The sequence below is a fragment of the Triturus cristatus genome, chromosome 2_1, assembly GCF_964204655.1.
Source record: "Triturus cristatus chromosome 2_1, aTriCri1.1, whole genome shotgun sequence".
Lineage (NCBI taxonomy): Eukaryota > Metazoa > Chordata > Amphibia > Caudata > Salamandridae > Triturus > Triturus cristatus.
Window position 1 is genome coordinate 1,096,378,239 of NC_140581.1, and position 16,956 is coordinate 1,096,395,194.

General features: G+C 48.9%; 1 protein-coding gene across 1 annotated transcript in view; it reads left to right on the plus strand.

The window, feature by feature from the left end:
• The first annotated feature begins 4,445 nt into the window (after positions 1 to 4,445).
• LOC146866425 (uncharacterized) overlaps positions 4,446 to 16,956 on the plus strand; it is a 93,719-nt gene continuing 81,208 nt past the window's right edge. Inside the window, exon 1 of the mRNA XM_085640858.1 lies at positions 4,446 to 4,552. Coding sequence (XP_085496984.1) covers positions 4,450 to 4,552 — 103 coding nt within the window. The 5' untranslated portion in view covers positions 4,446 to 4,449. The remainder of the gene's footprint in view (positions 4,553 to 16,956) is intronic.

Consider the following 16,956-nt stretch of genomic DNA (forward strand, 5'->3'; position numbering starts at 1 on the left):
GGGATGTTCAAGTCTCAATTGCTGGCCATCATTCATTCTACTAGAAGCTCAGTAAGCTCAGAACAACCTCCAACGTATTCAGAAGGGTATTTGCTGGGTAAACGCAACTCCGCAGGGTGTATACCCAGGTTCAAAGTTCACAGAGTCCCCTGCCGAGGCCCCGGTCTCCCAGGTGTTCTCCGCAGAGAAAAGGCTGCAGACCCTATATGCCGGGCCCCTCCCTCACCGGCTGAGTCCGCCTTGTTGGATGTCACGGGCAGGCAGGTCCTCCGCAAGGGCAGACTTCACCTGCAGGGCGAAATTCAGCAGCACTGTACCTTGGAATGGAGACAGGGGACCCCACGTGGTTGTCAGACAGTGCCACTGTTGAGGCTGAAACCAGCGGTATCGCGGCTTCCATTCTATGATCTGTGGGTGTAGGCTCGATATCCTCCAGGTGCCATCTTAGCTCTTGGTTTCTCAGTAGTGTTTCGGTTTGTTTGTCGGCTCGCCAATAATTTAAAAAGGAGATGTTGAGTGCTGCGAGAGCCTCAGACATTTTTTGCGGGATTTGTACTTTTGGTTGGTTTTTAGTGCGGCCAAACTTCGCTCCGGATTTTCCTGCATAGGTCGAGAACGGAGCTTTGGCTTTAAAGTAGCCATCATGGCCGCTGGCCACGTCCCCCAGTCATACCTTGGAACCGGTCCCAGGATGCTTGTTTGCGGTGCAGGGAGGACCTGGCCTGGCAGTTCGGTCTGGACCATTCCCAACGGCGCACAGGGTCAAGACTGATTTGCATATGGCTGGGTCCAAACTGGAGTAGCGTAGTGGGCAAAAGAACCATGGATTTAACCCAGATCTATTGACTGTGGGAGAATGTTTGCATTGTCAGCATTCCGTCCATCATTTGTTTGCTGTAACACTTTTCGCCCTAAGTGGGATGGGTATGCCCAGAGGTGGGTCCCTTGCTCACTGTGCTACTGAATTCAAGCTAGCCTGGCTGAAGAAGGGTAACATATCCTGATATCGGTCCCAGAATGCTTGTTTCCAGTCCAGGGAGGACCTGCCTGGCAGTTCGGTCTGGACTGTTCCCATGGGGCACAGGGTGAAGACTGATTTGCATATGGCTGGGTCCAAACTGCGGTGGCGTAGTGGGCAAAAGAACGATGGATTTAACCCAGATCTTTGACTGGGAGAGAATGTTTGCCTTGCCAGCATTCCTCCCATCATTTGTTTTCCGTAACACTTTTCGCCCTAAGTGGGATGGTATGCCCAGACATGGGTCCCTTGCTCACTGTGCCACTGGATTCAAGCTAGCCTGGCTGAAGAGGGGTGACATACCCTGAAACCGGTCCCAGGATGCTTGTTTCTGGTCCAGGGAGGACCTGGCCTGGCAGTTCGGTCTGGACAGTTCCCATGGGGCACAGGGTCAAGACTGATTTGCACATGGCTGGGTCCAAACTGGGGTGGCGTTGTGGGCAAAACATCGATGGATTTAACCCAGATCTTTTGACTGGGGAAGAATGTTTGCATTGTCAGCATTCCGTCCATCATTTGTTTGCTCTAAGAGTTTTTGCCCTAAGTGGGATGGGTATGCCCAGGCGTGGGTCCTTTGCTCACTGTGCCACTGGATTCAAGCCAGCCTGGCTGTAGAAGGGTGACATACCCTGAAACCGGTCCCAGAATGCTTGTTTCTTGTCCAGGGAGGACCTTGCCTGGCAGTTCGGTCAAGACTGTTCCCCTGGGGCACAGGGTCAAGACTGGTTTGCACATAGATGGGTCCAAACTGGGGTGGCTTAGTGGGCAAAAAAACAATGGATTTAACCCAGATCGTTTGACTGGGGTAGAATATTTGCATTGTCAGCATTCTGTCCATCATTTGTTTGCTTTAACACTTTTTGTTCTAAGTGGGATGGGTATGCCCAGACGTGGGTCCCTTGCTCACTGCTGTGCCACTGGATTCAAGCTAGCCTGGCTGTAGAAGGGTGACATTTTTATATTTATTGATTTTTTATTTATTTAATGTGTTTTTATATAGCGCGAACATTACCCGAATGTGTCAGAGCGCTTCTCAAAAGAACCAGTTGTGTTACATAAGGACTTTGGATTACAAGAGTTACATAAGAGATATAAACAGAAAAAAATTGCAAATGTGCAAGTTGTAAAGTCACTCAAGGAAGAGATACAGACAGATAAACTCTAAAATTACATAGGAGTGGTAGTAAGTACAATGATCTACTACATATACTAGTTGTTAGAGTTATAGATATACAAATTGCAAATTCACTCCGGATTACATTTTAATAGCGATTAGGCTTGGACAATTATATATTACATATTAACAGAGCAGGAAATGCTTGCCATAGTTCAGCCAGGTGTTCAGGTGGTGTTGGAAGGAAGGCGCTGACCAACAGTGAGGAGTAGTCCGAGTGTCAGATGCAGCCGCAAGATGGAGGGTCCAAGTCATGGAGGTAAACACCTCACAACAAAATGGCGGGCAATGCAAGCAAAACCGAACCGGCTGAAAAGTCAGAAAGAACACCTACCCCTGAATGGGAAGGCAAAGTTACCAAAATTTGAAGGAGGAACAGCAGGGTGTCGTCGATCCCGCACCGGGCATCGAAACTGAGGGGAGAAGTCAGCGCAGGCATGGATCTATAAAGGAATGGCAGTTGCGGGTTCAGGAGGGCACAACACTCATTTTTGTTGGATCGTGCCCCCCTGAATGCGTCTGTGGTCGCGCTATTAGTAAAGGGTCTGTACCATTGTTTAGTCCTGTTCCGGTCGCGATTGTTCTATACTACGGGATGTTCAAGTCACAATTGCTGGCCATCATTCATTGTATTAGAAGCTCAGTAAGCTCAGAAAAACCTCCAATGTATTGAGAAGTGTGTTTGCTGGGTAAATGCAACTCCGCAGGGTGTATACCCAGGTTCAAGGTTCACAGAGTCCCCTGCCGAGGCCCCAGTCTCCCAGGTGTTCTCGGCAGAGGAAAGGCTGCAGACGCAATATGCCGGGCCCCTCCCCCACCGGCTGAGTCCGCCTCGTCGGGATGACGCGAGCAGGCAGGTCCTCCGCAAGGGCAGACTTCACCAGCACTGTACCTTGGAATGGAGACAGGGGCCCCCACGGGGTGGTCAAACAGCGCCACTGTCGAGGCTGAAACCAGCGGTGTCGTGGCTTCCATTCTAGGATCTCCGGTTGTTGGCTCGATATCTTCCAGGTGCCATCTTAGCTCTTGGTTGCTCAGTAGTGTTTTGGTTTGTATGTCGGCTCGCCAATAATTTGAAAAAGAGATGTTGAGTGCTGCGAGCGCCTCAGACATTCCGATTGCGGGATTTGTACTTTTGGTTGGTTTTTAGTGCGTCCAATCTTCGTTCCGGATTTACATGCGCGGGTTGAGAACAGAGCTTTGGCTTTAAAGTAGCCCTCATGGCCGCTGGCCACGCCCCCTGTCATACCCTGAAACCTGTCACAGGATGCTTGTTTCCGGTCCAGGGAGGACCTGGCCTGGCAGTTTGGTCTGGACTGTTCCCATGGGGCACAGGGTCAAGACTGATTTGCATATGGCTGGGTCCAAACCAGGGTGGCGTAGTGGGCAAAAGAACGATGGATTTAACCCAGATCTTTTGACTGGGTAGAATGTTTGCATTGTTAGCATTCCGTCCATCATTTATTTGCTGTAACAAATATCTATAGGATACGGTGCATTTCTGTCCTTTTTCCCTGCACTGGCGCACAATGAGCTGCCTTATGCCAATGCAGGCACCCTTGCGCCATGGCCCAAGGGTGTCTGCATTGTAGGGGTGATTGTTTTTGTGCAGGAAGGGACATCTTCCTGCACAAAAACAATCCCAAGAGGTGTTTTCCTCTTTCTATATGTGCTGCAGAATGATATTTCTTCTCGTTGCGCCTCCCTAACGCCACTTGTGTTCCCATAGTAGAATTTTTCCCTGAAGGAACGTGAAATTACGTGGCATAATGGCACAATTTTATGCATTCCACCTAACGAGCTTAATGCGAAATTCTGGAAATTATTTGATATTATGCTGGTGTTGTAATGAAAATGTTACCCTGCCCTAGTCACAATTTACTGATACATGTTCTTGCGAGTCACAATGAGGGCTAAACACTAATTAACCGGCTATATGTTTACAGAAGAAAAAAAATACCTCTTACAACATTGTGTCTCTAAGGAAAATGAGTTCTCCCTTCAAATAAGTTTTTGCTGCACTTCTGTGTATGTTAACAGGGCTTTTGAAGCTGCCAGCGTTTTAGTTCCCTGTTTAAACCGGGATCAGTGAGCTGCAGTTGTATCTCCCATAGAAGAGGTGTGCGGCTTCCTCTGTTAAGCCCCTACCTGCCCTTGCTCGTCCGTCTTTTCTCTCTGCTTCTTCATGCAAATGCGCGCGAGGTGCAGCGCGTGGCGGCGGCGCAGGTGCCACACTCAGGCGCTCTCCCGTGCAGCAATGGGTGCCCTCCGAAAGGGGCTCCGCGCAAAGGACTGCGGACCGTCGGCTTCATTTTACTGCCGCGTACTTGCATTCTGGCTCGTGATCCTGTCACAGCATGGTAAGGTTTATATTGTTATTTTTTACGTCTAGGTTCATAGTCTGCACACGTACACCTTTTGTAGTCATCTGTGTAGTAAGTTTAAGCTTGGCTTAAACCTAAGGTGTGCTTTGGGTTGACATTCTGAAATAAACGTATACACAGAGAGAGCGTCTTAAAAATATTATGTTGGTGATGTTTCGAGTGAGAGAAGGAAATCTTTTGAATATTAAGTCAAGGTGCTATGACAAACTGATTGTGCGACTCCCGAATGATGCATTTAAGCAGTGTCTCAGAGAAACTTGAGGGGGCCCCCTTGCAAAGTACATGGAGCCAACCCCTGGAGGGTGCATCTCCGGGAGGCACAGGCACGGTGTGATTAGAATCTCCGAAGTCTGACATTGACGGCATAGAGAGGGCAGTAAATGTTGAAGACGTCTTTAACTTCATATAACCCTAATGGAGCGCTTCACATGAACATCATTTATTTACATTACATATGGTCACATAATTTTTTTAAAGTTAAGTGATTGCTCAGAATCACAGGATGTCAGGACTTGAACCTGGTTCTCCAGTTCCAAACTCGACAGCTGGAAAGAACTCGAGATGGGCACTATTTTCCCTTTGTCTGAAATGTATCTTACATCTGCAATAAGATGCTAGATACATTTCAGTCAAAAGTCAAAAGAAGTGTGCAAACATGGCCATTATGGTGCTGGTGAACATAGCAAACCGGCGAATAAGGGGTCGCTGTGGGAGGGGCCAGGATCTGCATATTTTGGCCTCAAGGGTCTAAGAGGACCCTGAGCGGAGTCAGAACCAGGCATGCGGCTTGAGCCAGAACCAGGCAGGTGGCTCGAGCCAGGCTCGAGCTTGCAAGGGTTCGCCTACCTCCTGCTGAGCAGTCTTTACACAGTAAAGTCTTAGCACAAGGGGTTAATTTGTTAACTACCATGATATTTTCCTGCATAAATGTGGTTCTTTGTGAAGGCTGGGCTGGCCATTCTGTCACTCTGGAATTACCCCAGTAGGGCTGCCGGCTGGCTGGAGCCTGCATTATGAGTAGGTCTGCCGTCATGCCCCAGTGGCCCCATTTAACGCATGGCCTCCTGCAGTGTGGTTTGGGCATTTTTGCCAGGGCAGCTTTCGGCTTCCAGTGCAGCCCTGCTCTAGGAAGTTAATGTGTGGGCCTCGCCTAATAATATTTGCTAATTTCAACTGTAAAGTAGAGCAGCTAGCGGCATAATTTTAATCGCAGAAAAGTGTGTTCTAGAACTTGGAGGGGCAGATTGACAAGCCCCGCACGCCACATTTGCGCCGCCATTGCGTCACTTTTGTGATGCAGCGGCGGCGCAAAGCCAGCGCCATGCTGCGGGGTATTTACAACGTAACGCATCTAGGGAGATGCGTCACGTTGTAAAGCCCTGCGCCACATGTGGGCGTTCCGGCGCAGGAACGCCTCCTAAAAGTGGCTGAGTGAAATCTACAAGATTGCACTCAGTCACTTTTACGGCAATGCTGCGTCAAAACCCTGCGCCTGCTTGAAGCAGGCGTAAGGATTGACGCAGCATGTTAGGCATAGGGGCACCATGAGCCTTGCTGGAGCTGCGTCACGCTTGCGACGCGACTCCAGCAATGCGTCACGCATCTGTCTATTCTTGCCCCATGGTGCGCCGCATTGTAAATGCGGCGCATACATGGCGGCGTACGATGTGTCTGCCGTGATGCAAAATAACTGCCGCATCCCTGCTGATATGCGGGGATGCGCCAGTTATTGTAAATCTGCCCCTTAGTATTAGGATCACTGACGCTTCAAACTTCCTCCGATGCCCTGAGGGGGAGTTTCCTGATGTCAGCCTTCCTCTAGCCTCTCTTTCAACTTTTGCCGCTTCTACCACCCAAACCCCTCCACCACCACCTTTCTCTCTAATTGCCAAGAATAGGCAGTGAACATTGATTTACCAAGTTTTCTGAAGTGTAAATGTGAAACTGTTTGCACTTCTTTTTCATCTGAGCACCCACGTTACATACCCCACGAAGAAACCCCACTCAGCTGCTTTTTCGCATTAAACATATGCTTTATATGTGCATAATTACAGTGACGTATAGTCTGAGGCCGAGGAAGCTGCTAAGTAAGGGTTTAGCCTTCCAGATTGTCTGCTTAGCAAGCACTGCTCACTACTGCCAAACGTGCTTTGCCTCCACATTGCTTCAAGGTACTCATCCTAAGGAGTATATCACAGGATGAACCTATGAAAGATTCATGTAAATATGAACCTGCAGCGTTAACATTTTTTCCTTCACCGAGCCCATTTTTAGTAAAGTACAGTGCGAAAGATATTTGTTTTGTACAGTTATGTATTGTATATGGGAGTATAGGGGAATTGTGTAAGATTGTAGATCCTTTTAACACTGCAAGTCAGCAGGGGATTTTTTGGGGCAGGATTTTCCGAGCAACAGGATAAATGACAGTTTGCTGTTGATGCCCTCTCTTTCCTCTAGGTACACATCTCTGTCAGAAAGCTCGGGGACCTTATGTTACCACCGGTGTACACACCATGGGGCAGATTTACAAGCCCCTTGCGCCACTTTTGCGTCACTTTTAACATGGGAAAAGTGACGCAAAAGTGAAAGTGGCGCAAGGGGCTTTTAAATCTGCCCCAAGCATACACACATATATACAGTACAAAGAAAGTGGGTTTATGGCCAGCCCTCATCAGCCATTGGCTGTTGGCATTTTTTCTTACTAGTTGCCACTGATTAAGTGGGCTGTTCTTAAAGCCAAGCATTTCCCAAAAGGTTACATGGCGCTTTAAGTAGTCCCTTGTGGCAACTTCTCCACTGCTCCCCTGATTATTATGACCCCCTTTGTTGTTTCTGCTCTCTGGGCTTGATGTCCGCTGCTGGCTGATAGTTGTGCTTTGGCTTCTCTAATGCTTGTTGAATTGGATAATAAGCACTGGCAAATTCAATGGCGTTGGCTAGCTATATAGAAGGCAGAAAAAACATTTCAGTATGGCCACTGTTTATACATACACCGGTGGCCCTCGCAGGTCAGTTCAGCAGCACGTGCTGCACCTACTCAAAACAGGGCGCCTCACAGTGGCCATAAAGGGCTCCATCTAAATCACACCAAACTGTCCTCATGAACATGAGTGTCAGTACAATTTTTTCCTTTTCCAGTATGTCTTCAGACAAGCCTAGCTGCAGCTGCTCATGTTTTTTTCTGGTAAGTAAAATCTCTTTTACTGTGCCAGTTTTCCAAGGGGTGTTATGTTATCCCGGTAGCAGCAATATGCTCCTATTTGCATCAAAGGAGCTATGTCTGCCCTCTTACCCACTGGACTGTCTAACCGTTATTGCAGACAAGAAACACTCATTTGCAATGCAATAAGTCTTGCACTTTAGAAACTTTGATCTATTGGTATTGAAAAATACAATGCCCTTTATTCAGTGTTGTTTTTTAAACATATAAATAATAGGCATTGCTATTCACAATGCCAATAGCTCAAAATCTCGCAATTGCGAGACCTACTGCATTGCAAATGCTTGTTGAGCCCCTGTCACTGCGACCGTCAAATGAAAGACGGATGAGTAGGTCACGTGACACACTACAGGAGGAGCAATTCCCAGCCTAAGCTCTTCACATGCTTCCAAAAACTCCTAAAGAACTTTGTGTGAGCTCCAGTCAGTTCATGGTTTAACCTTAAGCGGGGCTCGCGCTTTGCACATCCAAGGTGATATATAATATGTTTAGTCGCATACTACAGTGCCAGAAGAAACAACTGATTAAACTAGCCTAATGCCACACTATTGCCTTCTTGCACCCACCACATCTGTGGTTTAGATCCTGAGGGCCCCCGCAGTGCCTTGAGCAAATGTGGTGGGTTTCTCATCTCCAACTTTATTCCAAAATCATGTTTTTATGGTATCTAGGCATCTGTGGTATCACAAACAATTTGTCTATCAATCTCTCTACAGTGCATCTTCATTTCCTGCCATCACATGCATCTACTTTGCATATTACCATCCTAATATACACCCATGCACTTGTTTCTGTGCACACTTCAATACATCACAGCATAGTAAATAGTTTATCTCTTCTCACGAAAGCCAGCTTCGCCTCCACTCACTCATTGACTATCTTTTCCTCAGACCGTGTATGGCGCTCCTCTGCTTTTTGGCTAGGATCGAAATATAAACAAGCCACATACATATATACATGCGGCAAAGTGATGTACAGTGCAACGACGTCATCCTCAGGCTACATCAAGGGATATAAAGATTGAAGGACACGGAGGTTTGGTCCATAAAACAGAGTCGAAAATGCTCATACATTTTTCGTATTGAAGATAGGGTGACCAACTGACATTGGTGCACATTCAGGACGGTGAATGTAAAAATTCAGGACAAAGGGTCAAAATTCAGGACACAAATTCAGGACAGGAGGTCAAAATTCAGGACAAAACTTCAGGACAATAGGTACGATCTACAGACACATCAGAGGAGGTCATGCAATAGTATATAAGTAAGCCCAGCCATATCCAAAGATAGTCAACCATTTGCAGACCTATCCATCATGTATCCTTCCATATATCATTTCACTCATCCATCCCTTCATCCATCCTTTCACTCATCCATACACCCTTTCACCCTATCCCTCTGTACACTCATCCATCCACTCTTCTACCCATCCATTCACTCATCCATCCAGCCATTTACCCTTTCACCCATCCAGCCATCCTTTCACTTACTCATCCATCCACCCAGCACCCATCGTTCCACCCATCCACCCTTTCAGTCATCCATCCATCCTCCCTTTCTCTCTCCATCGACCCTTTCACTTAGCCATCCTTCCTTCCATCCATCCACCCACCCATCCATCTACTTATCCACTCATGAATCCCTCCATTGACCCTATCACTCATCCATCTTTTCTCTCATCCATCTATCCTTTCACTCATCTATTCATCCTTTTGTCCATCTACCCTCCCTTTCACTCACTCATCCATCCTTACATCCACCCTTTCACTCATCCCTCCATCCATTCACCCTTGCACTTATCAATTCATCAATCCATCCATCATTTCACTCATCCATCCACCCACTCACTCATCATCCACCTTTTCACTCATCCACCTTTTCACTCATCCATCCTTTCACTCATCCATCCTTTCACTCATCCATCCACCCTTTTACCCATCCAGCTACCCTTCCACCCATACATCCAGCTATTTACCTTTTCTCTCATCCATACTTCCACTCACTCATCAATCCATCCATCCTCTCTCATTATCCATCTATTCAATCTTTCATTCATCCATTCACCCTTTCCCTAATTCATCTAGCCATCCACCCATCCCTTCATTTACTCACTCGCCCACCTTTTCATATTAATTTTGAGCTGAGCCTTTTTGAGAAGAGGCCCATCAAGAACTTCACCCTCGCTGCAGGAACCATTCCAGGACTGGGACAGGAGTCACCACATTTGGGGGGGGGGGGAGGGAAGGGGTCGGGAACCATCACTGGGGGAGCAGGAGCCATCACGGGAGGGGGAACAGGATCCACCAGAGGGTGGGCAAGCAGTATTGTAGTATCATCTTGGTCTCTTCCAGGGTGGGGTAGGGCTCCTCAACCCCTCCTGGGCAAGACAGCAAGAAGACGGGCTCTCTTTCCAAAATGTTCGTTTTGCCATCCCCCACTGTGATGTACAGTACTTAAAAGAGAAACTCCAAGAGAACTGATTTAACTGATTGTCCTCCATACTTTGTTAATCAGTGTGGGTGGGTTTGTGCCATTTCTTTATTTGATTACATTATAGACTGCATGTTTGAATAACCGAGGTTTGCTTACAATTTAGTGACAGTAATTAAGCTCTGTGAAGAGAACCATGTGCTGCCTCGGTGTAATCAGGGCCTGTTCTACGATTTTTGGGGCCCTGGGTAGGAAGGGAATGTGTGAGGCCCCTCTAAATTGCAGAGACATGGCGCATTCAGGGCTGTTTGCATCTGAATAGATGCCCCTGAAGCGTCAGCCCCTCCCTCTCAGTCACCTTCAAGCACCTCTTGACAGCTCATCAAGGGCTGAAGGTGTGAGGGTTGCCATCCCGCTGTTCCTCTCCAATGCTGCTGGGTAACTGAGATTTGGTGCTGCGTCGGAGTCTGTTACACCCGACCTCAACAGCATTGGAGTCAAGCAGGGAGGTGTGTGGAAGCTGTGCCGGCTTAGGGTGGTGCGACCGGTGCCCGGTTAAAATTATGGACAAATGGCGTCCGTTAAAGAATCCTTCACGGACAACGGACAGTCGGCCGAAATTACGGACTGTCCGTGAAATTTACGGACGGTTGGTCACCCTAATTGAAGATGCTTTACTGAATGATGCTCTTTTGTTTCATACAGTTATCTTAGAACAGAAAAAGAGGATCTCGCGAAGTTTCCTCGCAGCCCTGCAGACTTGCAGCCTTATGACAGAATATCCTGCCTCGCTCCTTTTCACAGCTGGTCATGCTGGTGCGCCTCTGGTTCCGACAAAACAGTCAGGGGCATATTAGCAAGGACATTCGGTATTTTCCGCAAAACGCGCTTAACGCGTTTTATTTTATCGCCGCCTATCGCCGGATATTATCGCAGCGATAACACGCTATTAGCAACGTTTATCTCTAATGCGATAAAATACCCAGCGATAGCAGCTAAATGCGTGAATATCGCTTTAAATCCAGTGATATTCACGCACTAACGCCAATGGGGACCTAACCTGACAATCCACCTCCCATTGATGACACAGGTAAGTAATGTTTTGAGCAGGTGTTAGATTCTGGCGATAATCGCGCTTAGCTCGACTTTTTTTATCGCACAGCCTGTGTTGCTAATAGGCGATAGCTGTGTTAGCGACTGCTTTCAGTCGCTAACAGTTTGGGTACGCCCCCTTTGCATGTCATTAGCGATAAATATCGCTGACATGCAAAGCGGGCCCCAAACCGGTCGCTATCCCCTGAAAGCTGCCGCTAACTGCTGTTAGCGACAGCTTGCTAATAGGGCGATAAAAAAATCGCCTCTTTAGCGGCTAAAAGTGCAGCTAAAGTGGCGATGAAGCCCTTGCTAATATGCCCCTCAGTTCGATGCAAAACAACATCATCTGCTGGCCGAGGGACGTGTATGCAAAACCCCAGATAGTCGCAGCCTCGAAAAACGCATGAAATATATATCAACCCAGGCATTTTCCAAAGTAGCACAGTTTGTAAACATTTAACTTCTTTGGGGGCATATTAACAAGCGGCAGCGATAATTATCGCTGGCCGCTCTTAGCGAGAACATTTTTATAGCTGGCTATCGCAGGAAATTATCGCCATGCTAGCGTTGTATTAACTATGCATAGCGCAATGGCGATAATTTCCCAGCGATAGCGATGTTTTTCATGGAACATCGCTGGTTTTCCAGCAATGTTCCATGGAAAACGACGATAACTTTGCTGATACGACATAATCCACCCCAATGGTAAGTATAGCTAAGTCTGCATTTTAGCAGACGTTAGTTCTTGGAGAAAACAGCTGTTTTCTCCAAAAACTAACATCTGCTAAAATGCATGGGCAGCCTTGTAAATATTGCGATGTGTACATCAGCGATATTTACAAGGTTGTACTGCCCAGTGAAGCCCACTTTGCATCTCATTAGAGATGCAAAGGGAGCCGTCGGGTAAAAGGGTGCTAACATGCGCTAATGCATGTTATCACCTTCTTGTAAATAGGGCGCTATTTTTATCTCTGCTTTTTTGCCTTTGAAAGCCAAAAAAGCGGAGATATGGCCCTTCTAAATATGCCCCTTCATTTTTAATCTCACGACAATTACGATTAATGAATCGAAAATCAGCCAAAATAAAACAAAATGTCATCTCAGAATCAATCCGGTTTCCTGCTGGTGTAACCTGAAATGGTATGAAAAATGGCTATGGGTTGGTGTGATGGTTGGACCCAGCTGTGGTCAGAAGCCTTTGTTCCATGGCATCCGTTGTGCTCTCCACTCCAGGTGCTGGTTGGTGCGATTCTAGAGTTTTTATGTGACAGTGCATATAAGTTTCCATCTCCTCTGCCTCAGCAGCGAAGCAAGGCCTTGGTATGTATGACATCCACAGCAACGAGTCCCACCAGAGGCGCAACTAGAGCCGTTTGGGGGAGGGGCTAATTCTTCCAGCGATAGTCCGAGTGGTGATGCAGGGGCTCTAAGAAGGGGAGAAAAAACAACAAAGCCTCATTACCCCCTCATGGGTCCTCCCCGTCCCAGTCCTTGCTACGTGAGGCAGTCCTGCCTCCACCCAGCCAATCACAACGCCAGAATTTAAAGTTTACATAAGCCCCTCCCACCTACCGCCATGCCTGTTTTTTTCCTGCTCCGACGGCAGTCGGAACGCTGGTGCTCCCGGTTCCTGTCTCTCATTCCTGTTTCTTTTGGTTTTGGCGGTGTCATGAGTGTTTTCTTTTTCATCTTTCTTGTGCTTCTTATTTAATGTCATTTTTCACGGCGCAGCTGCTCCGGTCCTCCGGTCGGCCGCGCTCTTGTTGTGGGGTCAGGGCGTTCCCCGGTCATGTGCTGGGCTGGGGCGGGGAGCTCTTCTGGTGTCCTGGCCCAGGTCGTTCCGGCGCTGGTGCTTTAGTGCAGCATTTGGCCCCCGCGGCCATGTTCTGTTAGGTGGCTCTGGGTGGAGACTACAGGGCTGCCATTTTTTATTGTCATTTTCTGGTCTCACGTTGCGGGACTTGGTGTTTGGGAGCAGTATTTAATGGAGGTTGCTGGGCACTTCCTTTGTTGTGTGGTGAGTTCTTGTTTGGTTTACTCTGGTTTGCTCACTATGAGCGAGGGGGCTTCTTCACCTGTGCGTACTAAGGCGGTTTCCAGGAAGCATAACGTCCTGGATCTGCAGGAGGATGACATTTTGCAGAATTCTAGGGCTAATTTACAAGAGTTGATAAATGCAGCTGTCCAGTCTGCGCTGCTGGAGCCTGCGGCGAAGAGGGCGAAGGATGATGAGGAGGACATGGACATTTCCCCTAAGGGGAAGTACGTCCAGGGCAAGGCTTTCTCTGATATGCTGGTCCAGATTCGGGATGTGCTTGGTTTTAACCCTAAAACTCAGGCTGATGAGGGGTTTTACGCACAGTACAGTTCCTCTGTGGTGGATGACCTTCCCTTCCATGAGGTCTTGAAGGATATCCTGACTAAAGAGTGGCTTGAGGTGGATAAGCAGGGTATTCCACGTTTTCTGGGGAAGCGGTATCGGCTGGCAGACTTTGACTCCCAGTTTCCTGCGATTCCGAAAGTTAATTCTCTTTTGTCATCTATGGCTTCCGCCTCCTCTTCCTCTTTGTCCTCGGAGGAGGCTTCCCTGACGGATCTGGTGGAGCGTAAGGTGGAGTCTGCTCTCAAACGTTCTTACGCCGCTTCTCACTTTGTGGTGCGTGCTAGCAATTATGCAGCTTATGCCTCGCAGGTCCTGCTGAAGGATTTTGAGCAGCTGTTTGACTGTCTTCAGGATCAGGGGGACCCTACTCCTGTGTTGGCTCAGATGGAGGTCTTGGCGCAGTTCCTCTCGGATGTCACTTTTGATTCTTTGTGGGCTTTCTCTTCTGCTGCTGGGGCAGCTGTGACTTGTAGGAGGTCTCTCTGGACTGAACCCTCGCGGCTTGAGGCTGCGCAGAAGGCTTTGGTCCATAAGCTGCCTTTTGAGGTTCCCCGTCTTTTCGGGGACGCTTTGAATGCGAGGGTACAGCGCTCTGTGGAGGAGAAGAAGTTGTTGAAACCTTTTCAGCCTGCACCAAAGAAAAAGTCCTTTTTCCAGAAGCAGGGTTTTCAGGGAGCTTTGTCTTCTCAGCCCTTTCGTGGTCGGGCCCGTGGTCGGGGTGCCACGTTCCATTATAAGTCCCAGCCTCAGCAGCAGCAGCTGAATCCCTCTGGTGTGGGACAGAAGTGACTATGCCATTGTGGGGGCTCGCCTCCGTTAGTTTCTGGACCGTTGGTCAGCTCTGGTTTCTGACCAGTGGGTGTTGTCTGTCATCAGGATGGGTTACTGGATTCCCTTCCGGGCCCCCCTCTGGATTGTTTTCTGGTTACCCTGTTGTCAAGAGATCCCGTGCGGCGGTCTGCCATGCTGTCCGGCGTCGCCATGTTATTGCAGAAAGGGGCGATTGTGCCGGTTCCAGTGGAGGAAGTGGGCCTGGGGTTCTATTCTCCTCTGTTTCTGGTGCCAAAGCCGGATGGTTCCCTCCGCCCGATACTGAATCTCCGTTCCCTGAGCAAGCTGGTGCGGTTGGATCATTTTCGGATGGTCACCTTGCAGTCCGTCATTCCCCTTATCCAGATGGGCGATTTTTTGGCTTCTCTGCACTTGGAAGATGCCTATTTTCACGTTCCAGTCCATCCTGCCAGTCAGCAGTTCCTAAGGTTTGTGGTCCAAGGGATACATTTCCAGTTTAATGTTCTGACATTCGACCTCTCCACTGCTCCCAGGACTTTTACCAAGGTATTGGCTCCTGCTGTGGGGGATTTTCAGCGTCTGTGTTCCCCTATATTGATGATTGTTTGATCTCTGCTTCCTCCTTTCCTAAGGCTCTTCTGGCAGTGGAGGCTACGTTGTCCCTGTTCCAGGATCTGGGTTTCAAGGTGAATCTGGCAAAGTTTCATCTGGATCCTGTTCAGAGACTTCAGTTCATCGGGGGTCTGTTCGACACCTCTCTGGGGGCGGTGTTTCTCCCTCCTGTTCTGATCTTTTCCCTGCAGTGTGTGTTGCGGGATCTGTTGAGTCGTCCCTCTGCTCCGGCTTGTGTTTGATTGCTGGTCCAGGGATTGATGGCTGTGACCACTGCTGTGGTTCCTTGGGCTCGCCTCTATCTCAAGCCATTAGTGACTCATCTGTTGGCTCGGTGGGACCCCTCCCGGGCGCATTACAAGACTCTGGTTCCTCCCTCACCTGCTCTAATTCAGGACTAGGACTGGTGGCTTTACACTCCCAATCTGGAGAAGGGGGTGCGGTTTTGTCTTCCGCCTCCTCTTTTGTTGACGACAGATGCCAGTCTTTGGGGTGGGGGGCCAACGTTGGGGTCCTTGGAAGCCAAGGGTCAGTGGTCTCGGTGGGACAGTGCTCCTCCTCGACCTGGCGGGAGTTGGCAGCCGTCTGGGAGGTGGTGCTGTTCTTTCAGGTTCATCTCCACGGGACAAATCTATTGGTTTGTACCGACAGTCAGGTGGCTCGTTACTTGAACCGTCAAGAGGGGACCAAGTGCGTGTCCCTGAACCTGCTGGCCTCCATGATTTGTGCTTGGGCGAAATCTTATCTGTTGTCCTTGAGGGCAGTGTACATTCTGGGACAGTTGAATTTTCATGCGGACGCTTTGAGCCGCAATCTTCCTTCCTCAGTTCTGTACCATCTCTCTCTTGCTCTGTCGATTCCCTGGCCTTTGGGCCTTCTGTATGCATTTCCTCCTATTCCCCTCCTCCCGAGGGTGCTGCAGAAGATTTGGGGGGAGAGAGTATTGGTCCTGTTGATTGCTCCTTTCTGGCCTTGCCGCCTTTGGTTTCCTCTCCTGTTGCGGCTGGCGGCGGGTCGTTTTGACCGACTTCCTTTGAGTCCGGCTCCTCTTCAGTTTCCGATCCTGTCTCTGCCTTGTCTTCGTCGTTTGCAGCTGATGGCTTGGCTCTTGGGCGGTTGACATTGGAGTCTTTGGGCTGTTCCTTTGCAGTGGCTCGTGACATCCAGTTGTCACGTCGGCCTTCGACCCTTCAGTGCTATGTTCGTCATTGGGGTTCTTTTGTCTCTTGGTGTTCTTCCCACGGGGTGGATCCTGTGCTGGGGGATCCTGCTTCGGTGTTGGATTTTCTCAGGGATGGTGTTTTGAAGGGCCTTTCCCCTTCCACTTTTTCTGCTCAGTGGGCGGCGGTTCGTGCTTGTCGGGGTCCTGGGGCGTCTTTGGAGGTTCTTGCCCCTTTGGTGAGTCGGCTTCTTCTGAGCTTTCGGCTTCGTTGGCCAGTCTCCCCTGTTGTCGTTCCTTCTTGGGATTTGCCTACTGTTTTGCGGGGTCTGCAGTTGCCCCCTTTTGAGCCCTTGTTGGAAGCGGACTTGTTGTGGTTGTCCGCTAAGGTGGTTTTTTTGCTGGCCATCACCTCTGCTTGTAGGTTAGGGGAGTTGGGTGCCTTGCTCATTTATTTTCCCTATTTGCAGTTCTTGCAGGATCGGGTTGTTTTGCGGCTTGATCCGGCCTTTCTGCCTAAGATTTCTTCCCATTTGCAGCAGAAGGTGATTCTTCCTGATTTGCCTGCTGAGGGTGGTTCCCTGGTTCCCCCTTCTTTGGATGTTCACAGGGCTCTCCAGATTTACCTCCAATGTTCCCTGGAATTTCGAGTTTCTCCTGCACTATTTGTCTCCTGTGGAGGTGTGGCTA